Here is a 27967-nt window from a genome sequence, read left to right as displayed (position 1 = left end):
TTTTCTTTCTTCAAACTATATAACTTGACTTCTATTTGTTTACCAGGAAACACGGAATTATCCAGAATCATATCCACAACTGCCAAGGGATGAAACAGTGGAGAACCCTCATCTCCAGAAGCACATTTTGGAATTAGCATCCATTCTGGATGTGCGAAACGTATTCCTTGAGAATACCATAGACGACTATTAAAGCAAAAATCCTCTCGTTAAAACACATTTTCATTTGCCACAGATTTTAAATGGTGCAGTTTTCTAATGTGATGACAGATACATAGTGGTGTTATTTAGTTTTTATTTTTCAATTTAGGACCACCATTTTAAAAACAAACTGAAAAAAAATTGTTCAAACTTTTAGGGTACCTTTTAAAATACAGTCTTTCAGGTGTTTTATTAAAACCTCGATTAATCTTGGAATTTTTATTTTTTGGTTTTGAGGTATGGGTACTTACCTCTAACATCTAATCCTGCACTCAAATAGTTACTATTCTCACCCTGAGAAGAGTAAATCATTTATTTTTGTATAATGAGGAAGATCCAACTCTTATACTTGGACCTTAAATGTGTGGATTTGGAAAATATATAATTGTTCACAGAGGTGAAACTAGCCAGCATGGACTACTCAAAATCAAGATCATAGCCCTTCCATAATATTTCTTTTCATTCCAAGTTAGTATCAATAGGTAGAAAAATGTGTGATTCTTTGAAGCATAATCAAGTTATAGTTCTTGAAAGTATTTAATTTGTTTAAATGCCATCAAAATTTCAGAAACTGTAAAGCATTGATTTGTATCTGAAAAGCTAAATCTTTAATTGGGATCTTTAGATGATAACTATCATTTGGAATGTGTGAGTCCTGTGCTATCATGAGATATATTTGCATATTTTGTTTTCTTTGTAGTTTTTGAATGCTTAAAGTGAAAAGGAAGTGAAAAAGAGCAGCTTTTAAATCTTTCTGTCAAAAAGTCAGATTGTTGGTTTCATGATCCAGTGTTTCCATAGGAATTCCATTTAAACTCTTATTAATGAGATCAAGTTTGAAGGCTATATAGATTGAAGTTTGTGGCATACACTGCAGAGTTGGTCATCTTTTTGCCTGGTTCAGATTGATGAAACTTCAAAGTAAGTCAGAGATGTTATTAATATTAGTTGAGGGTAACTGAATTTATTATTTAACCTAAAATGGAAGTTGCTTTTGCATTGACAATTTGGAACTGAGGTTTTTAGAAACTCCTTATATTCACTATTTTCTACTTCATGCACAAGTTTTTTTATTATTTTATATAGGACTCAGTGTATAATATTTATAAAGATTTTTTAGTTATTTTCTTCCTTTTTATCCCCTTCATAAAATTCACAGGCACTAGCTATGATTTCTTACCCCTCTTTTGACTCCACAGCTTTCAGATTGAAAAATCTATGAATCAAAATCCCTTCTACCTAATTTTCCATACAGGCTCATAGTCTACCTCTGGCAGTCCCAGGGGAAATGAGGTGTTTGCTGTTGGTGCCTCTTTCCTATGTTCCTAGGGAAATTTTACTGTAATATTTTAAACTTGATTTTTATTTCTGACATAGAGAATTATTTGGATCTAAGTTATGCATATACCTGTTCCAATTTGTTGGTTTTTCATCTGAAGTCTTAAAGCTATTGTTCTTGGGTTGGGGGGACTTTGTGGGCTTTTTAATTAACTTTAAAAGTCTTTTTGGTTTATGATTTTAAACATTATTTTAGAAGTCTTTGGAAAAGCCCCAAAGAGAGATTTTCTTTGCAAGTGGGTTTTCATTGTCAGATAAAGACTACTTTCCTGTTTTTTCCCCAAGTACCTTACTAAACTTCATAGCTTTCTTTTCAAAACTGTTCACCTGGACTACAGCAATAGTTATCTGACCACTTGTTTCAGTTCCCCTGAAGTTCTGTGCCAGTAACGTTCCTAACAACACATATTGTCCTGTTCTCTGATGCTTGAAATAATATTTATCACCCTGAGCTTTATCCTCACCTGATTAACATAAAGAACAGTGGTTTGAGAACTGGGAGATCTGAGTTCTAATCCTGGCTTTCCTGGTAACTAGCTGCTTGTCCTTTGACAAATGTCTTCATGTCTGCTTTTTAGCACTCTTGCCTATAAAATGAAGGCCTTGGCCCAAAATTCAATCCAGTTCTCTGGTTCTATAATTTGAATTCTTGGTTCTGAAAGACTGATTTTCCCACTCCTGCCGCTTGGAAAATTGGTTTCCCTTATTTTGATGTATACAGTATTTCCTTTCCTAGATCATTTTTACCTAGTTTTTGTTCAAGAAAATATCTGGATCCCACTTATTTGTTGTTGAAAATAGTTCAGAGACTTTCTGGAAAAAATTAGAGGCTATGTTAGTAGAAACACGTTTGTCTAAGAACAAGGGATCTTAGAAATCACAATGTCATTTAGATGATGACATTCCTCCTTAAGCTAATAGTAGTGTAATTCCTTACCAGTGGTTAAAAATTTAAAGTGAACTGATCTGGAGAGCAAAGCTATACTAGAAAATTCTTAACTGTTGTTTCATTCACGTGTATTGAGCAACAACTGTTCTCCAGATTTTGTCCTAGGCATTAGTCAAACAAAGTAGACTTAAACATCCTTGTCTTCATGGAGCTTATATTCTAGTAGAAGAAATCAGGCAATAAATATAATACAAAGTTTATGTTAGAAAGTTTTAAACAGGATGAAGAAAATTCAAGAGTGTGCTAAGGAAAAATTTTTTTTTGTTTTTAGAGAGAGAATAAAGTTTCAAAGACCGATCAGGGTAGGCCTTCTTGGAAAGATTACATTTGTGCAAACATGTCATATTCCTTTGTCTTATCTTTTTTTTTTTTTTTTTTTTTTTTACTTTTTATCATGAAAATTTGAAACATGCACACTGTTTAATGAATGCTCTTGGACTCATTACCCAGCCTTTACATTTTAAAGTGAAAGTGAAGTCACTCAGTCGTGTCCGACTCTTAGTGACCCCATGAACTGCAGCCTACCAGGCTCTTCTGTCCATGGGATTTTCTAGGCAAGAGTACTGGAGTGGGTTGCCATTTCCTTCTCCAAGGAACTTCCTGACCCAGGGGTTGAACCCAGGTCTCACACATTGTAGACAGACCCTTTACCGTCTGAGCCACTAGGGAAGTCCACATTTTAAGGCCTTACTTTAATCAAGGAAGAGGAAATGAAAAAGGACAATCACTTAATGGTAAGGGCAAGATGGCAGTGACACAGAAGAATCTCATTTTTTTTCAATGTGTCCTGCCCCCCTTTATGAATATTAAAATGGTAAATCCTTTATTTATTTTTAGAATTCATAGAAATTTAAATTTTGGAATGAAAAGCAAAGCAATGGGAAAGAACACTTCTTTTGCTTTCAAATCACACAAACTCCCCTCCTGGAGATTCTGATACAGACTCTCACCTCACTTATGAATCAGTATAAACAAAGTAGTGTAAAAGTGCAAGAAGTAAGTTATGTACAAACAAAATGAAAATTAAAGACAAAACAGAATCTTTCTTTATCCATATGTTTCTGAAGTTGGTAAAGCAACTGTCTTCTCTGTTTTACAGAAGAGAAAACTGAGACCCTCAAAAGCTGTCAGTTTTTTCCATAAAGATGGAGCCAGAGCTAAACTCAGATCTGCTATTCTCAGCCCAGTCTTTCCCAGTAGCTCAGGTTACTTTCTATGACAAACAAGAAAGAAATAATTAGAGATTTAGATCTTGGCACAAAAGTCATGGTACTTGTTTAATATATCAAATATTGAAACCAGTAAATCAGTCAGCCCTAGCAAAATTTTATTTATTAATTATTTTTTAAAAATCCACAAGTCAGACAGTTTATCTTTGATTTTAGCCAGGATATATTTGTTGTGTATGTTTATGTGCATGATTTCTTCCTAGGAAGTGGTGCTCTCAAAAACCTCTCAAAGCACATAGAATTTATTGTTCTCTTTATATTTTTACCAAGTTGAAATGTTTTGAGATTATAAAAGGAAAGTGCAATCCAGTCATGACTGAAATTTTCCTAGTAAAGGATCTGAGTTTTTTTTTCCTCACTGTGGCTACTATGCTTTGTTTTCTTCTTGCAGTAGAATTCCCTGTAAGACATTAGGTGGTTATTGAACTGAATTTCTTTGAGGTAAAGGGAAAAGCAACAAATCTGATTTATATATCAATTAGGGGAGCTTTTGTTGGTATTCTTTTCCCAGTTTACTCTCTGACCTGTGTGAGTTAGTAACTTTCTGTGTCTTAGAAGGGTTTTGGACTCAGTTGAAAAATCTTGTACTTAGTTATCCACAGAGACTTGTAATCAGTCTGATAGAGAACATTGTAGACAGGAAATGTAGTAAGGTACCAAGGTCTGCAAACTTGGCTACTGCCTGTGATTCAGAACCACCTCCCCACCCTAAGTGAGTAAATAGATTTGATATGAATATGAATGTTATGAATCTCCTGGTGATATTTTGGGTGTTTATGTTCCTGTATGTGTGTTTGGAGAGTATTAAGGATATTTACATTGAGGGCTCTTTCGTTGTCCTTATTTATTTGAAATTCTTATTTTATTTGCAATGGCATGTATATATTTTGGTGATGCTGAATGCAATCTCTGTGTATACTTTTTGTATATATGTACATAGCTGTAAATATATGGTATGCAATGATACAGTATGTGTATATTATATACCCATACCCATTGTGGGCTGAATTTATTTAAGTTCTGTGAGGACATCATAGTGGCATTGTTCATGCTGCTGTATTAGGTTGTGGCTGTATCTCAATCATGAGCCTCTATTTTGAGGGGCTTGTGTTTGGGTAAAATGGGCTATTTTGGAATTGAAATTAGGATATGAAAATCTTAAGAGAAAGCTGGATATTCTTAGCTTTAAAAATCATCTGCCAGTTTTCATTTAAACTGATGATAAATTAGTGATATAAACCTGAAAAACCGAAGTATGTGAAACTGAGACACCAGCAGTTTCTTAAGCTATATTAGTCCTTTATTTTATTGACTGTAGTTGGGTATTATTACTTAGTAACATATGTATTTATATTGAGAATCAAGGGGCAATGGAAAAAATTACTTTGGTCACATTTCAAAATAAATAGGAAAATGTCCTAATAGGGAAATGTTCCTAATTGCCATTTTAATACCTGCTACCACAGTTTAATTTTGGAAGAATTTTTTTTTCACTAGTGTGTCTCATTTTATATGTCTCTATGAGGCAAAAAAGGGGGCATTAGGTAGGAGAAGGCTTTACTTAGGTGGGGTTGAATTTAATGAGGAACAGGAGGTTGATAAACCTGTATATTTGCAGCAGCTGTGATTAATTAAGTTCTGTCTTGGCATTTCTAGCTATAGATTTTTCTTAATTGGAATTGCATATCAAAGATGAGTCCACTCATCTGCGAAAATGCTTCCAGTGAATAAAATGCCTCCAGATGTATTTCTTTGTCTCTGTGAGACCACTGTGTTCTGCAAATTGATATATTCACACGTGAAGCAGGATTCGTAACAGTAGGTGTGTGGCATGCTATATGTAAAAGCAGGGCCTTCAAGCCTCTCCCAAGAATGACAGGTAGGGGAGGATAAGAGGATAGTTCATATGTGCAGTGCCAATATGTAAACCTATGGAAAATCACAGAGATCAGTGCTCGGCTCCTCCTGTCTTCACTGGGCATGTTCATTTGCATGGAAGAGTGTAGGAGATGTTTTAATATACACTTGAATATATTCACCACAAAAATTAAGTGGGTTTTTTTTTTTTTGCATGATAAAGTATAACTGCAAAAAACTGTTTACCCTATTGTTCTTCAGAAGATTAAATCCATCTGATCCAACTTGAAATTATCTTAAAAAGTCAGGAATCAATTCTGCCATCCCCCAATATGTTACATTTGCCTCTTCACTGTAGTTTTAATGTAACAGCCAAGTACTCATAACACTTCTCAATTAAAATATTACATTTTAAATAGTTATAATAGCTTTTTTCTTAAACACATAAAATTTGGCAGTGTACTATTTCTGAGAAAATCAGTGAAAACATTCATAGTGTCTGATGTTTTAGTAACCAAGTCATTTATTGCCACTGGAGGGTAGCAGAGCAGATGTTATGCTATTTAAAATTCATGGAACTGACTCACACTTAACGTGGACATTGATTTGAGGAGAGCGGCAATAGAAAGTGTAGTAGATGAGGTTGACATTGTGACTGTGACCTCTGGCTCTCTGACAGTTGTCAAGCCAGTCACTTTGCAGTTAAATAAAAAATTGCTTAGAAAACCACTCCCTCTCCCCCTGTTCTCCTGCTGTCTTAGACATCGATACTTTATACCTGTTCATGCTGTACCTCCAATCTGTCACTGGATACCATGACCAGTTTACCTTAAAGTTTTTTTTAAAGCAATTCATCTTACTCAAACTAGAATTTCAAAACATAGTATTATACTGTGTTCCAGCTTCACTGAATTTTTGAACACAGAGCTTTATTAAACATGCCTTGTGTTTAAGGAAGAATAACTGATGTGTGAATGGAAACAATCACATTTTGAAGGGAAGGATGTCAGAATGATGCTGGAGGGACATGCCCTTAAATGAGTTTAAAGACAAATGTATTAAGTGGAACTAGTTTGTTGATGCCATAGAAATATTTCCTTTGGAATTCTGTAGATATGAATTGTTTTCTTAAGCTGAAATTGATATTTTTCACTTTATTGGTTTGGTGTAATATTGACTTTTGAGAAAAATTCCATTTTGTATAACATTGTTCCTTAATAAGTGAAGCACCATTTCTTAATTTAAAAATATTTTTGTTAATTTGTGTTTTTTTAATTTTTTAAATTAATTATCAAACTATTCTAAGCAGTATGATTTAAAAAAGAAAACATTTGAACAAGACTTCAGAGATCTTTAGTAGTTTGAGATATAGTAATTCTGTACTCCAGATTCACTTAATCATCAAGCTTGAATTTGGTCATAAAACAAACTATAAATTGGGAATATTTTCCTATTTTGGTGGTTAATTCCTATCTATATCCTAAGACAATCATCTTTTTAGATGTAGTATTGTTTATTGAGATGTTGGTAATTTCAGGGTTCAGATTTTATTTTACTTTTCTGATAGGCTTATGAAATAGTTAATAGCCTGAGGGTTTATGTCACTTTTCGGAATGAGATGGTAAATTATATCTAGCCTTCCTTTAGGCGTGCAGTAAACATTTGAAATTTTGTGTTCTATCACTAATATTCTTTTCTCTTTTGAAACTGTCGTGAATGTCCACTTATCCATGATTGAAAATTAAGATTTGTAAACATTGCGATTTGACCCAAGTCTTCTCAAACATCAAATCAGTAAGATCAACCATTGTAAAATACAAAATGGTCATATGTGTTAACCCAAAGTAATCATTTCCAAACGATATCAAAATAAACACTAAATACAAAAATCTTACTCCTACACTTCTTTGCATGTTACTTTTTTCTAGATTATGTGTTGTGATGTATCAAAAATCTGCAGGAAAAATTGCTTAAAATGTTTTAGGGCAATAATTTATATTCCTGTTTCTTGCAGAGTGAGTTGTTTGTTTTTTGTTTTTTTTTTTTTTTTTAAGAAAAAACTCTTTTATTTACCTTTTATTTAAAAGAACTCAATGGTTCAGTAAAATATCTTAGGATTTTGTGTTTGTGGCTTTTTATAGTTATGTGGTTACATTCCTTTTGTCCCATAGATCACATGGCTAGTTCTCCAGCTGATTTTTATTTCTTGTTTTTAATAAACCTTGCCACTCAACAATCAGATATATTTTGGAGGCTTCTTCCTGTCAAAGTAGAAAGGTTTTAGGCAATAAGAAAGGCAGATGCAATGTCCTACATTTTCATAGTAGAGCTTATGAGTGAAAGGATTTATTCAAATAGCTTATCTTCACTGTGTAGCACCGGGTAGAAGTAGTGGTTTCATTAATCATTGACTGTGATGAAGCAGTTTTAAGTCATTTCCTACTTAGCTCTAAAGAATTTCGTCATTTCAGGCCAAAATGACATTATTTTCTCCAAGTAGTTTTTCATTGTAAGGTTGAATATCTTTTTATTTATATCATCACTAAGAGTTAAGATAATCAAATAGGAATTAAAATAAGTTATACTTGATCTATTTTCCCTGAAAATAATGGTGAACCTATTGTCTATATTATGGATATTAGGCAGAAATGCACTTGTTTCGATCATAGAAGAAATTACATTTGGAAAATATAATTATTTGATTTTCTAGTGGTGTGAAATACTTTTTAAAAATTGTGCTTGTCTGTAACTGAAATGTTATAGAATTGTAACACTATAAGGATTCTAGAGTTATATTTATTAGCTCTCTTTGAGAGATTGAAGCACAATAATTTTCACGTAACCGTACTTACCAAGTGCTGCTAATCTGTTGTGCAAATGATGAAACTATTTGGTTGCCTATCTAGCTATTCACAAATCACTGTAATCCTTGAAATGTCGTCTTGTTGCTCATCTATATTAAATTTTGGGTATTGTGGGTTAATACTTTATAACAAAATCCATCAACTCAGCTCGGTGAGCCCAACTAACCATTTGGATTCACTAGTTTTATGTGTGTTCTCAATAGAATTAAATTTGAAGGGGCTATTTACTACCAGTGACTAAGGGGGAAAATTATATTGTCAATATCATTTGACTTGAACAATTGTGGTATTGTAAAAGTCTTACCTGTTGTATTTCTAAATTGCTTAAGCCATACATACTCGTAAGGATTTTTTTATTGTGTTCCTTTTCAGCAGCCTTTTTCTGCTAAGTCTGTTATGGTCAATATGTCATAGATTTTAGAAATTAAGAAGCTACCAAAACAGTTTATTTTCCTGATCATCACTTTTGACTCTTGTGTGATATGTGATTTGTCATAAAGGATAGCAAGCCTTCTACTACTTCACTAAATGAATTTCAGAGTAAACACTGTGATTCTGCAGAGGATTCAGTAGGCCCTTGAGTTTCCAATGTTTTCTTCTGTTACATGGTGCCTACCACCTTGAGGGCACTTAAATACTAGAGGATGAAGAGTTAACCATTGTTTTGATGTTTATTGAATAACAAGATTACAGAAGATTTGATTTTTGTCGTCAATGTATTGAAGACATTTTTGCATTGATAAATGTTCTCTCTAGGAATGTGATTACATTCATCAGGTGTGAACCCTTGTAAATGAATTTTGTATCTTGAATTCACATATATATTAAGTGTATCATCAATATAAAAATAAACATTAAAATTATTTGCTTAAAGTTTTTGTTACTTCTTCAGAATTGCTGACAACGTAAGCGCTAAGCTGGACAGGGTTTGCTTCTTTCAGATAATTCTTCAGACACTTGAAAAATTTGAGGTTTAGGATTCGTTGGTATTGCTGCAGTTTGTAAATTTCTTCTGAGTCCTAGTCTTGGTTTTTTCCCTGCCCAGCTCCTCGTGGTCAGAACTGGGACATGCTGAGGGCGGGATTGTTTCAGGGGATTGAGGTGAAGCTGCTGGCACTCCGGCTGGAGTTGGGTTTGGGCAGAAACACATAGAGCTTCAGTGTGAAATGTCTGCCTCAGTTGGCGTTGAGTCCGGAGACCTGATGTAGGCTACCAATTTGTACTATAACTTTGTACAAGGCAGTTTTACCTGTCTGGACTTGCTTCATCTGTCGAAAGTTGGAGGCCCATTCGTGACTAGTGAAATGAATGTAGTAGTGTCCTGACACTAGCGTGGTTTTTCTATTGAGTGCGCTAAATAACAATGATAAAAGAGCCTCTTGATGACAGTGAAAGAGGAGAGTGAAAAAGTTGGCTTAAAGCTCAACATTCAGAAAACTAAGATCATGGCATCCAGTCATGCCACTTCATGGCAAATAGATGGGGAAACAGTGGCTGACTTTATTTTTCTGGGCTCCAAAATCACTGTGGATGGTGATTGCAGCCATGAAATTAAAAGATGCTTGCTCCTTGGAAGGAAAGTTATGACCAACCTAGACAGCATATTAAAAAGCAGAGACATTACTTTGCCAACAAAAGTCCATCTAGTCAAGGCTATGGTTTTTCCAGTGGTCATGTATGGATGTGAGAGTTGGACTATAAAGAAAGCTGAGTGCAGAAGAATTGATGCTTTTGAACTGTAGTGTTGGAGAAGACTCTTGAGAGTCCCTTGGACTGCAAGGAGATCCAACCAGTCCTTCCTAAAAGAGATCAGTCCTGGGTGTTCACTGAAGGGACTAATGTTGAAGCTGAAACTCCAATACTTCGGCCATCTGATGCAGAGAGCTGACTCATTTGAAAAGACCCTGATGCTGGGAAAGATTGAGGGCAGGAGGAGAAGGGGACGGCAGAGGATGAGACGGTTGGATGGCATCACCGACTCAATGGACATGGGTTTGGGTAGACTCCGGGAGTTGGTGATGGACAGGGAGGCCTGGCGTGCTGCGGTTCATGGGGTCGCAGAGTCGGACACGACTGAGCGCCTGGACTGACTGAAGACTCTGAAAACGTCTCTTTCCGTTACTTGGACTGCAGTAGAAAATGTGTACCTACAGTGGATCACAGGCACAAAACACAGGTGAGAAAGCGCGAGTCCCCAACACTGATGTATGGGCCACAGGCTCCCGAGTGAGGAAGGTGACAGGGACAGGCAGGGTGCAGACGGGGGTGCAGAAAGGAAATGAGACTCTGGGTCGGCCCAAAGCAGCCACGGCCTGACGTTTCTATGAGACAAGCTGGCACCACCGCAGCCATCGGTTCTTTCCCTCTTGCCACCAGGCTGCTACCACTCCTCCTGCTCCGCACCGTCCCCTATTTTGGAAAAAAAAAAAAAAAAAGGAAAAGAAAGGCTTCTGCCGCCCACTGTTCCTACGCGGGTCTGGCCGCTTGCTGACGTGGCCGGCCGGCCTCAGGGAGCGGCCAGCCCCGCGCCTATGCCCGCGCCCTCCAGCGGTTCCGGTCCAACCGCCATCCCGAAGCTCGCGGAGGCCGCGCTCAGGCGCATGCGCGCGGTGGCCGGCCCTGCGCGCAGCCACTTCCGGCGCGCTGGTGGAAGTGCGGTTCCGGGTCGCTGCTCTGCTCGCCGGCCGGCCGTGGGGGCTGGTGACGCGGGCCGGCGCTCAAGAGAGGCCCCGGAGGCGGGGCTCTGCCGGCTGCCCAGAGAGCGGCAGGTGGGCGGGGGTGGGGGCCGGAGACGGGAGCAGGCCTCTGTTTCCCTCGGTGGCCTCGGTGTGCCCCCAAAGCGGCTCCGACTGGGTTGCCCAAGACCCAAGGCGGGGGGCGGGCAGTGCCAGGGTGCCGGACAGGGCGAGGGTGGGGGCAGAGGCGGGCTCTTCGGCCTGGGAGTTTGGAACCTGGGGTCCCGGAACTGCCCCCCGCCACCTGCGCGACCTTAGACAAGTCACTCCTCCTTTCTGGGTCTCAGTTTCCCTGCTGTCAAGTGGGAGAGACATTGGGTCCCTCCTGGCTTTGACAGTCCACGTACGGGCGGGTCTGGGAGGAGCCTCAGTGAGTGGGATCCAAACTGCCGTGGCAGGTGGCTGGCCCCCCGAGCATTTGGCAGCCGTCTTCCAACTTTGCCGTCCTTTTAATCAGCGATTTTCTGAATGTGAGTCAAGGCTCTGGGGTTCTGGCCAGGTAAACAGTGTGTGACTGTCAGAATCAACTGAAATAAATACTGGCCCTGGGAAAACCTTAATCTCATTGAAGTTGTGCTCACGGCTCCCAAGGCGAAATGAGTTTACCCGCTTACTACAATGAGAGATTCTGTTCTTTGTGCCTTTAAGTGAAACTCTTAGGCAAATCACAAATGCAAAAACCAGGGTGAAGAGAGTATGGTAGACCACTGAGGATTATGGTAATGACAGGTTTTCTCTCCCCCCCCACCCCCCGCCTTGATCCTTCCTCCCTCTTCTTCCACTCTGCCCGTCCCCCCAACATTTTGACCTTACACTTGAGAGGAAATATCCATTGCATTTTATCTTTGTCTTCGTGCAGGACAGAAAGCTTTGACCTCCAAGCTGTTTTAAGTCTAATAGATAAGCCAGGTGAGTAGGTGGTTTACAGACATTGACGGTAAACTTTTGAAGAATTGCACAGACTTAAATGGATGCTCACAAGTGGTAAGCAGTCATTTGTAGATCTTAGAGCTTCATCATTAGAGGTCTTAGAGTAGAGCTTAGATATCGGCCAGAAAACATAAGGTTGGAACCAGAATGTTAATGTCTCATGCATGATAGGAGGAAAAGATGTTTGAATCTGGTGTGTAGTATCATAGAAAACATTGTACAAAAAAGAAACTAACTTGAGGTAATTTTAATCACTCTTTAAGAAAACCACACAACATTTCCAGGAAACATTTAAGGATGTTTCCTGATACAGTGTAGTTGGCTGGCTTTCCTATTTTTTTTTTAGAAAAAAGTTGTCAACATTTTCTAGTGAACAGCTGATTCCACACCATCTTGGAACATCAGAACATTACATCTTTTCCCTGTGTTGAGTTACATGTTTTTGTCTAAACTGTAGTCATACTTAATATTATCATACTTAATATTATTAGGGGAAGAATTCAAAAACATTATGTTAATGTTTCCCCTGGGAAATTTTACTTAATGTGTTGTATGCCACAGCCAATGTGATGTAATTTAAAAAAAGAGTAAGGACTTGTGGGTTCCTGGGTTCCAAAGCATGCACTTTAGCCACACAGTCTTTGGCATATTACTTCACCTCCTTAAAACTGGATTTTCTTATCTGTATATGCATCTGTCACACCTGAGTGCTTTGTAAATGCTTAGTAATTGTGTCCTAGTAAGTGTGCATGTAAAATTATGAAACTTAATTTTGAAACCTAAAGCTTAACAAAGCAACCCAGATAAATTTCTCTGATGTTTAATTTAGAGCTCTCTTTCATCTGATTTATAGATACTCCTGTGCCACAAGCCTTTGGCCCACATTTCAGTGGGAATGCAGCTAGTTTGGATAACTGGACCTTTTTAGGCACCTGTCTCGGAATTCCTGGTTGCTGGCCTAACAATTGTTGTAGCGGTTCAAGCACTGGTCATCAGTGCAGGATAGCCACACAGCAAAATGTTTGCAAAACTGAAGAAGAAAATTGCAGAAGAGACTGCTGTTGCTCAGAGGCCAGGAGGTGCTACTAGGATCCCACGATCAGTGAGCAAAGAGTCCGTTGCCTCCATGGGAGCTGACTCAGGAGATGACTTTGTAAGTACCTTTTGTAGTTCTTAATATTTGGTACAGCCTTATTATATTTAAAAAATAGTATTTCACGGAATCATTCCGGTAAGTATTTTCTTTTAAAATTGCAAAGATGATTTGTAGTTTATATCTGATTCTTCTTGCTCTGAGGTGCTTTTCTTTGTTTCTGAGGTGCTTTTCTATTTTTTTTTTTTTGCGGGTCTCTTTCCATATTTACTTTCTCCTCTGGTACTCTTTTTTTCCATCTATATAAAACCTTGTGCATCATCTTTTATATTTTGTTTCTCAGAGTACTTTGGCCTGTTGTCTCTGCACATATATATACTTTAAGTCATTGTTACTTAGTGAAGTCTGTGCATTTGGCATGGAATTAGCCAGGGAGTTACCACTATTTTTATGGGAAAATTGATGAAAAGATGGCACCAATGGCTGCACATTGTCCCTTATTTGTAAAGTACCTTTGTAGTTGGAAAGATTTGAGAATGCTACTGTGTTAAGTAAGTATCATGCCTTAGGATTAAAATTGTATCTGTGCCATATGACAGGATCTTCTTTAAGTCAGATAAGTTAAGACAAGTTATTTATAATGCTTGATATATGTAAAAGAATGTATATAGTGTAAATGTATTGTATAAGGCATAAAAATAAAACGAATGGTTTTTAAATCTGTCACTTAGGCAGAGAACTAGATTTTTATCAATACTGTGTGTTCCTTCCTGGTTCCCTTCCCTTTCCTCCCCTTCAGATAACCCATCCTACAGTTTGTGTATATCGTTCCTTTGCTTTTTAAAGTATCCTGCCAGATACATATATATTCATAAACAACCTGTTGCTTATTTTCAGACTTTATAAGAACAATGCACTGCACATGGTTCATTGAATTTTACTGCTGTGTAACACTCTGGCCTTTGAAAAAGGCCACAGTTTGTCTCTGTCTTCTACTGGTGATAGATACTTGAGTTGTTTCCGTGGTCAGATAAGTCGACCTCCTCTCTTATGCTACCTGTTCAGGTCAGATTACATGGCAGAAGCTATTAGGTTATTGGGGTGGAACAATAGATTACCAGATCTAAATTATCATTGGCTCCTGTATTCAACAGGAAACATAAATGCACATTTGAGCACCAGGCTGAAGGACGTAGTTTTAATGCTGAGTTCTCTGGCAGAGGTACTTGCCTTGGCATCATGCTGACTCGCTAAATGAAATCTCTCATCTCAAATGTATTCCAGATATAGAGATTGGCTTGAATCCAGGAAATACTTTGCTGTGTGACTTCTGAAGTTATCTGTTTCAATTTATTCAAATTCTGATTCTGATCCTCGCTCCCTGTCTCCAGACCCTTGATTTCCATTACGTATCTCTCTCCAACCAGGCACCCTTCCTCTGGTATTTCAAGTCCTGAATTCATTAACTCTATTTCCACCTGTGCACCTTTGTCCCCCAGGTCACCAGCAAGAAAGCTTGGCAACATTTTAGACTCTTCTTCACTTCTTGCTGTCTCTTCTGTCAGCAAGTATTTTGGTTTCCATCTCCTGTCTCAAACTTACCCTTTGTACTCCACTTACTGGTAGTCCATTTGTTGTTGTTTAATTGCTAAGCTGTGTCTGACTCTTTGCAGTCCCATGGACTGTAGCCCATCAGGCTCCTCTGTCCGTGGGATTTCCCAGTCAATTATACCAGAGTGGGTTGCCATTTCCTTCTCCAGGAGATCTTCCTGACTCAGGGATCGAACCTGTATTTTCTGCATTGGCAGGTGGATTCTTTACAGCTGAACCACCAAGGAAGTTTTACTTTCTTTTTATTTTAAGCCGTCTTTCTTAATTGGACAAATGTGGTAGGCTATCTGGGTTCGCTGCCTCTATTAACTCCCCAGAACAGATCTGTTCATGTCTCTCCAATGCTTAAAACTTCTCTGTGGCTTCTCATCATCTTCGGGATGAAGTACAAAGTCATTGTTACGTTTAATGGTTAACCGCTGTGGTCGTGATACAGCTCACCCGTCCACCTTATCTCACTCTACTTTTCTACACCCTGTGCTCCCTCCATACTGAACTTACTGTACTTTATGCAACAGACAACTTTCCATCATGCCTACAAATGTTCACATATGCTGTCTCCTCTCTGGAATTTCTCCTATCCCCTCCTCTCACTCCTGCATTTTTCTGGCAGATTTTGTTCATCCTTCAAGACTTGGCTCACATGTTGCTTCCAGGAAGCCCTCTTGACCTGACCTGCCCCCTCACCCCCTCTAACCTTCATCCCTCCTGGCTGAATCTGGTCTCTTGACCCTTTCATCCTCTGTAATAGCACCTATTACACTGCATTGTTCTTGATGATCTGCTTCTTTGTCTCTTCCACTAAACTGGGAGCTTCTTGAGAGGCAGTAGAGTAGCGGTTGGGAGCCCAGGTCAGGTTAGGCAGGCAGACCTGAGTTTGATGGCTCTTCCATTATTGTGTGACCTTGGGCGAGTCTTTTTCACTTTGCTATGCCTTAGTTTCCTCATCTATAAAATAAGAACAATACCCATCTTTATTAAAGTATGTGTGTTGCAGAGTCGTGGGGGGAGGGTTCTCCCCTAAGTTCAGTTATTCATTAGAAGAGCTGACAGGACTCAGCATATAGTTTTATTCACTGCTGTCATTTATCACAGTGAAAACATTTATAACAAAGCATAATTAGCAAAGGGAAAATGTGCATGGGCAGAATCTAGAGGGATGCAGGCACAGGCTTCCAGGAGTCCTTTCCAGGGGAGTTGCCTGGGACACACTTACTTCCCTCAGCAAGGAACTGTGACTGCACAGGATAAGATGTTGCCTATCAGGGAAGCTCAGTAGAGACTCAGTGCTCAGGAATTTTACTGGAGGCTAGTCATATAGGCACCTTCTGCCTAACATTTACAATTCCAGACTTCTAGAAGGAAGACACGTGAGAGGGTTAATAGCCTCAGTAGGGAGGCCAGAGGTCCCCAAGGGGGAGGAGGAAATAAACTACAAGTGGCAAACGTTTTTTTTTCCTTTTTCTTTTCTCTTCTAATCCTGTGTCATCATGGCGACAGCTGGTTCTGCCTGAACTTAACTTTATCTCAAACCTTGAGCTAACCCATGCTTTTTTTCTCATGGAAATGTCTTTCTTAAGCCATGTTAGTGAATTTTGTATTTGCTTGGAAATCTACCTTTCTTCAAAGATTCATGTCAGTTGTTTTATGAGGGGCGGGGTGACTCACCTGTGCCAGTGCTATCTCAAAATGCATGTTGGAGTGAGCGGGTGAGGGGCCTGGTGCAACTCTGCAGCTTGCTAACAGATATATAACTTCATGCTGAAAACTAACATGGGGGCACTCATTCTGTTCCCTTATGGTGTCTATGTCAGAAGCTTTCTCTATCTCTTTTTATACTTTAATAAAACTTTGCTGCACAAAAGCTCTGAGTGATCAAGCCTCGTCTCTGGTCCCAGATCAAATTCATCTCCTCTGGAGGCCATGAATCCTGGTGTTGTTCACGGCTCGTAGCAGCAACCTTTCACATGTTAGGCATAAATCACATTTTTTGCACAATTGGTTTAGGTACCATGAGCCATTCTTATCAGGAATGGTGGGAACCCTTGTAAAATCTAAGTTCCCATGGGCTAGCCAGGGCCTCACCCTACAAGCCAGCTTTGCCAAAGATAGCAGTCTCGGGCCTATGACATGAACTCTTCTGCATAGTGTATAAAACACTTAGTAGTGCCTGGCTCTTAAGCACTTAGTAATTAGTAGCTGCTGCAAGTGCTGCTGTTTTAGACAGGGACTGCTTTTCATCACTATTCGCAGTGCTGAAAACAATACTAAGAATAGGTGTCTCAGTACCGATAATAATAATAATTTCTACTACTGTGTATTAAAGCTAATTATGTGCCAGGCTCTGTTTTAGACCTGACAGATTTTGATTTGTTTACCTCCTCATTACAGCTCTGTGATGTCGATTATGTCTGTTAACCACATTTTTCATGTGAAGAACCCAGTCCACAGAGAACTTGACCAACTGGTCCAAGTTCTTATAGATTATAAGTGGTGACGACGTGACTTTAGCCTGGGCCTGCCACCTCCTGAAACCCCCTTTAACTCTTCCTGTGACTGGGTCTCCATAAATGTTGGATGAGCAAATGGGTAGATGGATAAATAAATATTTAAAATGGATTTTTGAACCACTCATTATTTTGGCAATAAATGGGGAAGACGGAGGACTGGATATTAGATACTATTATTTTTAATTTTTTTAGGTATAATAATGGTATTGTGGCTATAAAGGAAAATGTTCTTATGTTTTATAAGTGTTTGTCAAAAGTGATTTAAAGTACTATAATAAAATTTAATGAAGCAAATATGGGAAAAATCAGCAGTTGTTAAAGTAGAGAATGTTAAGTAAACAACTCTCCCTATTCTGTATTTTTAAAATTCCATAATCAAATGTAGGAAGATAAAGTGATTTATTTATTAGCAGTAGTAAACATTGCCCAAAGTAATAATAGTGCCCATGTGTTTTAATAATCTAGATTATTAGGAAATTTTGATGTCTCATTAGTATAATAATTAACTGAATATATATTATCTGCTAAAGGTTTTGACTCATTTTAGAACCATAGATTGATATCCCTTTGTTTTATAGATGAAGATACTGAAACTTTATCAATGTCAGTGATAGATTCTTTTTAAAAATATTTATTCATTATGGCTGCATTGATTCTTAGTTGTCTGAGGCAGGATCTTCATTGTGGTGTTTGGGATCTTTCATTTTGGCACACAGGCTTAGTTGCCTTGGGGCATGTGGAATCTTAGTTCCTGGACCAGGGATCAAACCCACATCCTCTGCACTGGAAGGCTGGTTCTCAGCCACTGGACCACCAGTAAAGTCCCAGTGGCAGACCATCCAGCCTTCAATACCTTGCTAAAGAACCTTCCTCCCTTTACCCCAGGATTTTACCTTTGGGAAAATAAAGTGATTTACTTTTTTATCTGAAAATATATTTTTTGTATTATGTACTTGGTACAATGTGATCATGGGCTTCCCTGGTAGCTCAGCTGGTAAAGAATCTGCCCACAGTGCAGGAGACCCCAGTTCAGTTCCTGGGTCAGGAAGATAATAGATTTGTTCCCACCGGGTGTTCCAATACCATGTACACACACAGACACAGTTTCTCTGTCTTGCATCTTATATCTCCTCACTTTATAGATGGAGAGACTGTTCCTTCTTCTTTATAGGTAGAGAAGCTTTTTAGTGATCACTTAAAGGGTTAACCAAACCTGAAATAAGAGCTGCTGCTTTCTGGTTATGTGGTCTCACGCTGCTGAAAATCCATATATGAATACAGCCTCTCTGTCTCAACAGGCTTCTGATGGAAGCAGCTCCAGAGAAGATCTTTCATCCCAGCTTTTGAGAAGGAATGAACAGATACGGAAATTAGAGGCCAGACTTTCTGGTATGTCCAGGAACCTCATGAGAAGCAACCAAGGGAAAATTGCCTTGCACTTGACCCTCTCTCCCTATTAAAAAGCTACATAGCATAACCTTACAGTTATTCTGACATATTTTGATCTCCTTAGTCAAAAAGGAGCAACTTGTACCCTCTTTGTTCTCTTCTTTTGTTAGTGTATTGAATAGTGTAAATCCAAAACTGAAGTTTTAAAGTTAAAATAACTTACGTTTTTCTGCTCCTGAGATTTCTAGCTGTGGATATAAATGTATTAAAAATTATATGTAGATTTAGTCCTTTTTCTCCCATTGGCCGAGCTTGCTTCAGGCGGAAAGGGCTAAGGATAGCATTTTCATGGATTGGTCTATAGATACTGGATTCTTCAGCACCAGACACGGTTTGGTGCTACATTGCCACTTGCTCAGATGCATATCACCTGTGTAATATCATTCTGGGTCTTTGGGCTACTCTTTAGCAGTATTTTGAACTTCGGCACCTGTATAGAAGCTGTAACTCTTATTATGTCTTTTGTGTGCAGTTTACAATTTACACAACTCCCATTATATTCTTTGCCTGAGCAGGGCATGTCTGTGATAGAGTTGTGAGTTCTTATTTTGGTTTCTGCCAGTGGATACATTTTGAAAGCTTCAGCCTGTGAAGTGATCAGTGGTTTCTGTTTGTTTTTGTCCCTTGGCCTTATGCCCATTTTACTGGAAATAAAGCAACAGACTACAGAATTCACCAAGTTGTATGTGAGGTGTTTGTGTGTGTGTAGTTATCAAGGCCCGTAGTGTAACTCACAGCTGCTAGACAGCCCATTATCTCATTTTATTCTCACTCTAGCCTAACAAGACTTTGTGAGATTAAGGTCACACAGGTAGTAGGTGGTAGAGCTGGAATCCAAACACAGATTTGCTTGATGCTAGAGTCCCTGCTTTTCACTACAGTCTGCTTGAAACTCAAGTGTTATTATCCTGTGACCTCTGCCTGTAAGCAGTATCAGTAACAGAGGTGAAATAACTTTACACTTGTTCAGTGCTGGGGAGGAAGCTGAATTGAAGCCCTGAATTGTTTGGGCTTCACTGATGTTAGAGAAGGGACAGGCAAGAAGACTGATGTTAATTAAATGCATTTACGTCCTAGGCTCAGTATGAATAAGAAGAACAACCACAGTAGCAGCTACCCTTTATTGGGCATTGTGTCCCACTTGCCTAAAGCACGTAGTTTATTATCTAATTAAGGCAATAGAACATTCCATTATCTAATACATCCTTTGTGGTAGATACAGTTAATACCATAATTTCATAAATGAAAAAACTAATACTTACGATCAGTCCTTTGCTTAAGGTCTCTCAGCTAAGGACTGACTCAGTTGGGATTTGAACTAGAGCCTGCCTACTTTTCCAGTATACCATACTATCTTCTTTGGCTACCCAGGTAATTAATTCTGACTTTCACCTTTAATATGGCATAGGCCACTCAGTTCTGTGGCTGACTTTATTCTAGAGAGTTCAGTGCTTTTATTGCAGAGGCACTGCTGTGGTAAGGTTTTTGCTGTTGTCCTGACCACTGTCACTCAGTTTTGTGAACTGTAAGTGAGCTGTTCAATGAATTCCCTTTGATCTGTCCTACTGCCAAGAATGGGAAGGACGGTATAAACTGAGATTTGAATTTCAGTAATGAGATAATAGTGGTTTTCGTGGCAGGGCATCTGTGATGACCAGACCAGGCCCAATTCTTGTTTTTCCTCCAGGCTAAACGAATCTGCCTGGTTGTAGTTCACATTTACACTGTGGGTAGTTTGCACTATACTTGTTTGCCTGTGTTGTTCATTGTTAATGGGAGGCTGTCTGCCCAGCTTTCCTTAACAGGAATGGTTTTCAGGTTGAGAAAATCATCATCATTTTCATTCATTTTTTTTGTTTGTTTTGTTTAATTAACTTCCTTTCCTGATGTTTGTCCATGCCTGGTATGTGCGTCACACTCCTCACCCAAGACTATGCTGAACAGGTCCGCACCTTGCAGAAGATAAAAGAGAAGCTTGAAATTGCCTTAGAAAAACACCAGGATTGTACGTATTTTTTTTCCTGCTTTTTTCAATCTTTCCAGGGTCTAGTTTTTTGAAACAAAACAGTAGTGTATGGTTAACTTTGCCTTTCATCATAGCTCAAGTCTTTATTGTATGAGTAGAAATGGCAACCCACTCCAGTGTTCTTGCCTGGAGAATCCCAGGGACGGGGGAGCCTGGTGGGCTGCCGTCTCTGGGGTCGCACAGAGTCAGACACGACTGAAGCGACTTAGCAGCAGCAGCAGCAGCAGCAGCACACTTCTTAATTGAGTTGATATAACATTTATCTGATAGCTATAAGCATATAATTCATACTTATGTTGTCTTATGGGCATGTTTCTTAGGAGAAGGATATTATGTGTATCATCCAGTTAACTGGTTTATGGGCTGCCCTTAGATTTTAGGAAAATCTAGTGCCTGTCCATGGGCCTAGATTAAGAAATTTTGGTTCTAGCCATAGCTTCGTAGCTGCTATGTTCAATAACTGGGGGAAATCTCTATCATCACTCCTCCAACAGTGGACATACATTTTGTTTAGTTTTCCCTAAGTTATATGTTTTCCTTTAGGTTCAATCCAAGAAAGATGCTAGTAGAAGTAGAAAGTTATTTTTTATGGGTATAATATGTGCTAAAAAAAATAATTTTTTAAGGAAAATAAAGTGAAAAAAAGGTTTGTTTTGCTTTGTTCTGACTTTTTAAATTCTATTAAATAGTAGTAGCCATCACTTAGCAATAGCACTGGTGTTTTCTGGCAGGCTACCTGACTCAGTGTTCTATCACTATATCATTTTAAAAGTACCCTTTGACATCTTCCTAAATGTGTATACTTGACTATAACAACAGCAACAACAGCGACCAATAGGAAACAAGCTAAAGTAGAACTGAGGTCTATTACTAAGGCCAAAAGCTTCTGGGAAAGTCAAGATGGGTCAGGTTTTTCCCAGTCTCATAATCCACTTTTGTGACCGTGGCCTTTTTTATTAGGTGTTACAATCACATGGGCTGTTTGTCATGCTGTTTCTGAAATATCTCCATATCTCAAAGAGAGCCTCTTTATTAACAGCTTCCATGAGGAAATTCCAAGAGCAGAATGAGACGTTCCAGGCCAACAGAGCCAGGATGGCAGAAGGGCTGGCTTTGGCGTTGGCCAGAAAGGACCAGGTATTTCACGTGTGGCACTACCCAGACTGGGGGGAGAGTCTCACTTGGTGACGTGCTTTCAAACTCATGCCATAAACCTGGTAGGAAATATGTACAATCTAGGAGAAAAGGATTGTGCTTTGTAAGTTCTTTGAGAGTTCATTTGGCTGTAGGGTGGGAAATTATCCAGAAACTTTATAGTTGTGATCGTGAAATGTATCCATATGTGAGAGTATCCTTTTCCAACTGTGTAGCTGTGTAAAATAAGAGAAGGAAAGGAAGTAGTGTGTCCATAATCTAGTGATGAGCGCCCCCCAAGATGAGGGAAAAAAGAGTCTCTGCCGTCCAAAATACTGTCTGAAAGCCTAGTCCCAAAGCACTTGCCTTGATATAGTGGAGAAGGTGCTATTAATTAAGCTAGCGATCATCCATGATGTATATAGTTCTTACAACCTTTGTCCCAAGTTTCTTCATCCCCAGCCAGCTAGACTGAGAGGAATTTCTGTAACCTCAATAGAACCATCCATTGAAAGATGCTGAGTAAATGACAGTAGAAAAGGAAAATAATACTATTACTAGTTATTACAGTAATTATAAAGTTTATTTTGTTCAGTGGCATTTTAAATTTAAGATAAACATCAAATATTGTAATGATTGTGGAGAAGGAAATGGCTCACCCACTCCTGTATTCCTGCCTGGAGAATCCCAGGGACAGGGAAGCCTGGTGAGCTGCCATCTATGGGGTCGCACAGAGTCAGACACAACTAAAGCGACTTAGCATGCTTGCATTATAATGATAACGCTTGTTTTCCAGTGTGTATTAGTCATCTCAGACATTAACCAGCTAGGAAAAAACATCATTCACCAATACTTAGTGAATAACTGTGGTGTGAATGTAAATGAAGAAATAATCTAGCACTGGTGGACTTGATTGTAGGCAATTAGGATATAGCCTTTTATCCCAATGGTTATTTTTTCCCCTCTTCTGTGATTGGTGAATAAGAGGCATAATCCTTTCTTCTTTAACTTTTATCAGATGGCATGAAGGATATTGGTAAAAATTAAAATCAGAAGGAAAATAATGATCAGGGACTCCTGAAGACCACCCTGTTCACCTCTTTTTCAGTAAATTAATTTTTAAGTATCAACTGCAGAGTTACCAACTCAGCTGCTCCCTGCTACCCACTCCTAAGAAATAACAACAGTACTCAGAGACAGAGACTCAGAAAGAAGCTGAAAGCTGCATCAGAAGAGCTATATAGCTTTATGTGCTCTGCTTAGTAAAAGTTTTCTGGCTTATATTTGTGCTTTAGAATTTTATATAAAATTCATTTTCTTCTCCTTTTAGGACTCTTGGCTTTCTTACTGTTAAGCCAACATCATGGTTTTTTTAATGTGCTATTTTGTTTGATTGATATGTTGCTTTGGGTAGGGTAGGAGGGTTATTTTGTTTTCTGAAAATCTTGATTTTATTGATACTCTTGCCTGGAAACTGTACTTCTTTATTGTTTTGTTTTAGGAATGGTCAGAAAAAGTGGATCAGCTTGAAAAGGTTAGTTCATCTTATTTTTATCTCCTTGTGAATATTGGCCCCTTCTCTGGGGCTTGGAAAATGCTTTCTCCAGTACCTAGTACACTGGTACCACTTTTTGGCAGCAGGGTGCCAGGTGATTAGACACTGACTTGGAAAGCTCGTCTTCATTTTTCTTGGTGGGTGTGCTGGATATCTGTTGTTTGCCGCTCTTGGTGTACTCTCTACCCATCTCCTGCCTTTCTCTGTGTGTCCCACAGAAGGCCCATAGGGACTGCATCAGCAGGGCTCCATTGCCCTCTGGCTTGTAATTGAGGGCGCCAGTGGGGAACACCAAAATAACTGGGTGGAAGAGTGTGATCAGAAGTTTATTCCCCCAGCCATCTCCACGTGAGGTCCCTTCTATTGACTGCATCCCATGGCCAAAGGTCACAGCTTCAGTTTTACCTGTGGTTCACCCTCAGCTATATAGTTTCTCTTTCTGTGTTTCTTTTCTCTTTCTTGTGTTTCTTGTTTATGCCTTTGCCCCCTTTATGCCCAATGCTACTAGCACATTATCTCTTTTGGATTTTCTTACCCCACCCACAGCTTTGAAAAGTCTCTATGAGACTCTCCAAAATCCCTAATTTGAGTCTGTTTCCTGCTAGAGCCCTGATTGACACAGTGTTAACACTGGGAATACTTTTTGAGGATTCAGTGGGGAAGGAGGGCATTTCTGAAGGCTTAATGCTGAGCAGATAAGAGAACTTCTTAGCTAGACATAGATGAGAAGAATTGATTATTCCAGCACCATGACACTGTGTAGGTGCCTTATGTAATGTGTTTCTGGCTCTGAGACATGAACAGGAAAATGAAATTTCACACCTACAATTAGAAACACATTTTAATTTAAAATAATCAATTGTCAGTTTGCTCAACCCAAATTATGTGCTGCTTCCTAATTCATTCCTTCTTTTCATTCAGTACTGACTTACTCTTTATGATAGGAAATGATTTCTCAGATTGATATATTCAACTATAAAATATATTTACTGTTAATTTTATTAAAAGAATGAGTTTTATTATTGCACCATTCTTGGGATAAAACACCAATTAAACCAGCAGTTTGCTTTGTGTGTTCTAAAGAAATCTGATTATGCAAGCTATCAGAATGTCTTAACATATTTATGTAAGGGAAGAATTCCAGAAAAGTCAAGCTATCTCCCAAAGAAACTTGTGCTTAAAAGAAATATGTATATATACACATACATACATACGTATAAACGTGGTGTTAATGATGGTCTTCTTAAATATAAAGGTATGGGTTAGGTTAAAATTTTCTTGTCTTAAAAGAAGCTCTTAAGATTGTAGCAGTTAAATTCTCATTGAACTATTTTTTCATCTTTTAAGATTATGGTAAAGGGGGATGCATATAGGACTGAAGTAAATAAAATCTACTTCGGTTCCCTAAGAGCTTTTTTCTCGCCACTCCCCCACCGCCACAGGAGGAGTTGGGAAAGATTTTAGACCAGGAAAGAATAATCAGACATCTATGTAGATCTTTTAAGCCATAGTGATTTTTGGAAATGTTACTTTTAGAGTGTTTTAAAGTCTTTTCAATCAAGAATTGGAAACTGCAATAGCCAGAGTTTGTCCTGAAGAGAATTCATCTTGGGAAGCTATTCTTTAGTAAATTGTAACTTCCCAACACCAGTCATGTCTAGCTTTTGTTGACTTGCTGTCTGAATGTACTAACTGAAACCAGTTCTACCTAAATGCATCTAATGTTTTAAGAGAATCAGTCTTATTCCAGTTATGCATGTTATTCAACCAGTTCAGTATGTCACTGAGATAGACTTGTCAAATGGATATCTGGAATTGCTAACCAAATGGAAGCACTTTTCAAATGTTAAGCTTTTGTAGCTCTTCTTCCTCTTTCCACAACTATCATTTTTTGAAAAAATCTATTTCTACCTTAAAAAATTTGTAGATAATTTTGTAAATAATTACCATAAAGCTTCCCATTATCCATGTATTATTGCTACTGACAAGAAATTGCCTTAATGTTTTCCATTGTTAAGAATTCTGGTTATATAATACAGATTTCTCATGTCCTGGTTGCCTGAGCTGATGTCTTCTTCTTCTGGATAGGACAAAAGGTTTCTGACAGCTCAGTTACAGGAAATGAAGAACCAGAGTTTGAATCTTTTCCAGAGAAGAGATGAAATGGATGAATTAGAGGGATTCCAGCAACAGGAGCTAAGTAAAGTAAAGCACATGGTGCGCATTTTTGTCTTAGAAGCTAAATCCTCAGTAGATGGTTCGTTACTCTGACTTTGCTAGTCATGACTCGAACTGCTGATAAACGTACCTTAGTTGTCTTTGATATTTATCACATTTTTATGTCTTTCAATTTATTAAAATGGAGAAGTTCTGTTTGATATGTCTTTCTTTTTTTCTTTTTAAACTACTGGGCCTATAAGATCCCTTCTAAGGTCACAAAAATGTTATAAAAACTTGCCTTACTGGCCCAGATTTTTTTTTAATTTGTTTTTATTTATTTATTTGCCTGCGCCGGGTCTTAGCTGTGGCTTTTGAACTCTTAGTTGCAGCATGTGGGATCTAATTCCCTGACCAAGGATCAAACCTGGGCACTTCCTGTATAGGAAGCGCAGTCTTAGCCTCTGGACCACCAGGGAAGTCCTTGGTCCAGATTTTTTTTGCAAGGGTATTTCTTAGTAGTACCCCAGTGAAACTTTCTGTCTTTGTATCAGCTTTTAAAAAAAGAAGAAAGCTTGGGGAAAATGGAGCAAGAATTGGAGGCACGAACCAGAGAACTTAGTCGCACCCAGGAGGAATTGGTGACATCCAGTCAGATTTCGTTAGACTTAAGCCAGAAGCTGGAAGAACTGCAGAGACACTACTCAGCGCTGGAAGAGCAGAGGTTCTTGCTTGGTCTGTGGGGCCCATGGGAAGCGGTGTTAGTGTAGCTCTGGCTTGAGCCTACCTGTCTTTCCCCATTGCTCACTGTTGCACTTTCTGATCTTAGTTTCTGCACAGTCTTCTGGATTTGTCTGTTCCCAAACCCTCACTCCTCTAACCTGCCAAGCTCAGAACACCTCCAACCCTGCCAAGCAATTTAGATTGTTTTAGTTGCTAAACTGTTGAGTAGCTAAAGGCAGATCTGGATTTCTTGTTCAAACCTGGGTGGAGTTTTTCTCTTGGGACTTCTGCTTCAGAGAGAGTCAGAGAGTCTTATCCATGGATAATCTTCACATGGCTAATGTTTGCAGCCCTGACATGTGTGTTTTTCCTGTGGAAGAATGTGTCTTAGATGAGATGTTCAAATTTATTCATTATCTGCTTTCTTTCAATGAAGAGATCATGTGACAGCTTCGAAAACAGGTGCAGAAAATAAGATCACAATCCTGGAGCAAAAGGAACAGGAGCTCCAAGCATTCATTCAGCAACTTTCCACTGATTTGCAGAAGGTAAGAAGAGTACTAGGAATGGACCCAAGTTCCTAGGATTCATGAATGGGGTAAAAACTAAACCTGCAAAAATTTCTGCATCAGAGTGTCTGGTGAAACTTCTGTTTCTCGTGCAACCCACAATGCCCTACCTAGTTCCTGGTGTAACAAGTCTGCCTCCAGATGGGCTTAGTTGCCTCACAACAAGGAGCACCCAATAAATAGATCTTACATAAATGAATGTCTGTGATACAAGGTTCATCTCCACATCAAACAGAAAATCTAGATGCCTATAGTGTTTTGTCTCAGAAGCTTACTGTTTCCTTATAGAAGTCAAAACTTTGTTTGACAAGAAAAAAATTCACATCTCAAGAAGTCCCAACTAAGTGAATTAGATTTTTCAAATGCAGGATGTGTGCCATAGGGAGAGTGCATTTCCAGTGTGGTAATCAAGGAACTCTTCCTGGAGTAATTGGAATTTCAAGGATGGGTAGAACAGCCTGAAAGCAAAAAAGACAAAAGGGTACGGAATACATTTGGGACTTTGAGAGTGGAGAGGATAACAGACATAAAGCTTTGGGGTTTGTGGAACTGTTTGGTATAAGAACCATCCACTCATTTCATAATTGGAAAAACTTAACTTTCCAGACTCTGGTCCCACTAAGTTAACTCATTTATTCTAAAACTATCATTTGAGCTTTATTATGTGTCAAGCACTGTGCTCTGTGCTAGGTGTTATAAATACTAGGCTGAGAAAAACAGATATCAATCACCCTCGCCCTTGCGGAACTTAGTCTAGAGGAGCAGTGAGACATTAATCAATAATCACATAGATAATTGCAAACTATAATGCCTGCTGTGAAGGAAAACTGCAGGATGCTGTGAAATCTTTTAAGAGGGCATCAAATCAGGTCTAGTGTTGAAGTCACAGAACACTTCCTTTGAGGAAGTAATGCTTAAACTGAGATGAACTGCTGAACAGGTAGATGGAGTGGTGGGGCGTGGTGATGGCAGAGAATTTTAAATAGAGAATAGTGCAAACCATAAACCCAGACATCTGGAGGCAGTAAAATGAGTGG

General features: G+C 38.7%; 2 protein-coding genes across 4 annotated transcripts in view; both read left to right on the top strand.

The window, feature by feature from the left end:
* SCAI (suppressor of cancer cell invasion) overlaps positions 1-9311 on the top strand; it is a 120466-nt gene extending 111155 nt beyond the window's left edge. Inside the window, exon 18 of the mRNA XM_040225113.1 lies at positions 47-9311. Coding sequence (XP_040081047.1) covers positions 47-193 — 147 coding nt within the window. The 3' untranslated portion in view covers positions 194-9311. The remainder of the gene's footprint in view (positions 1-46) is intronic.
* A 1778-nt stretch (positions 9312-11089) lies between these two features.
* The window catches only part of GOLGA1 (golgin A1), a 47875-nt gene continuing 30997 nt past the window's right edge, over positions 11090-27967 (top strand). The window contains exons 1-10 of one of the 3 annotated variants that reach the window (XM_040225109.1): positions 11090-11206; positions 12033-12082; positions 12957-13256; positions 18616-18706; positions 20697-20771; positions 21832-21929; positions 23428-23460; positions 25570-25698; positions 26193-26362; positions 26798-26909. In XM_040225109.1, the coding sequence (XP_040081043.1) occupies positions 13122-13256; positions 18616-18706; positions 20697-20771; positions 21832-21929; positions 23428-23460; positions 25570-25698; positions 26193-26362; positions 26798-26909 (843 nt within the window). In that variant the 5' untranslated portion in view covers positions 11090-11206; positions 12033-12082; positions 12957-13121. Of the gene's footprint in view, positions 11207-11371; positions 11644-12032; positions 12083-12956; positions 13257-18615; positions 18707-20696; positions 20772-21831; positions 21930-23427; positions 23461-25569; positions 25699-26192; positions 26363-26797; positions 26910-27967 lie in introns of those variants that run through there. The other 2 variants (XM_040225111.1, XM_040225110.1) reach the window with 2 other exon arrangements.

The sequence above is a fragment of the Oryx dammah genome, unplaced genomic scaffold, assembly GCF_014754425.2.
Source record: "Oryx dammah isolate SB20612 unplaced genomic scaffold, SCBI_Odam_1.1 HiC_scaffold_25, whole genome shotgun sequence".
Lineage (NCBI taxonomy): Eukaryota > Metazoa > Chordata > Mammalia > Artiodactyla > Bovidae > Oryx > Oryx dammah.
Note: the sequence above shows the minus strand (reverse complement) of the source record. Positions and strands in the feature narration are given on the sequence as shown.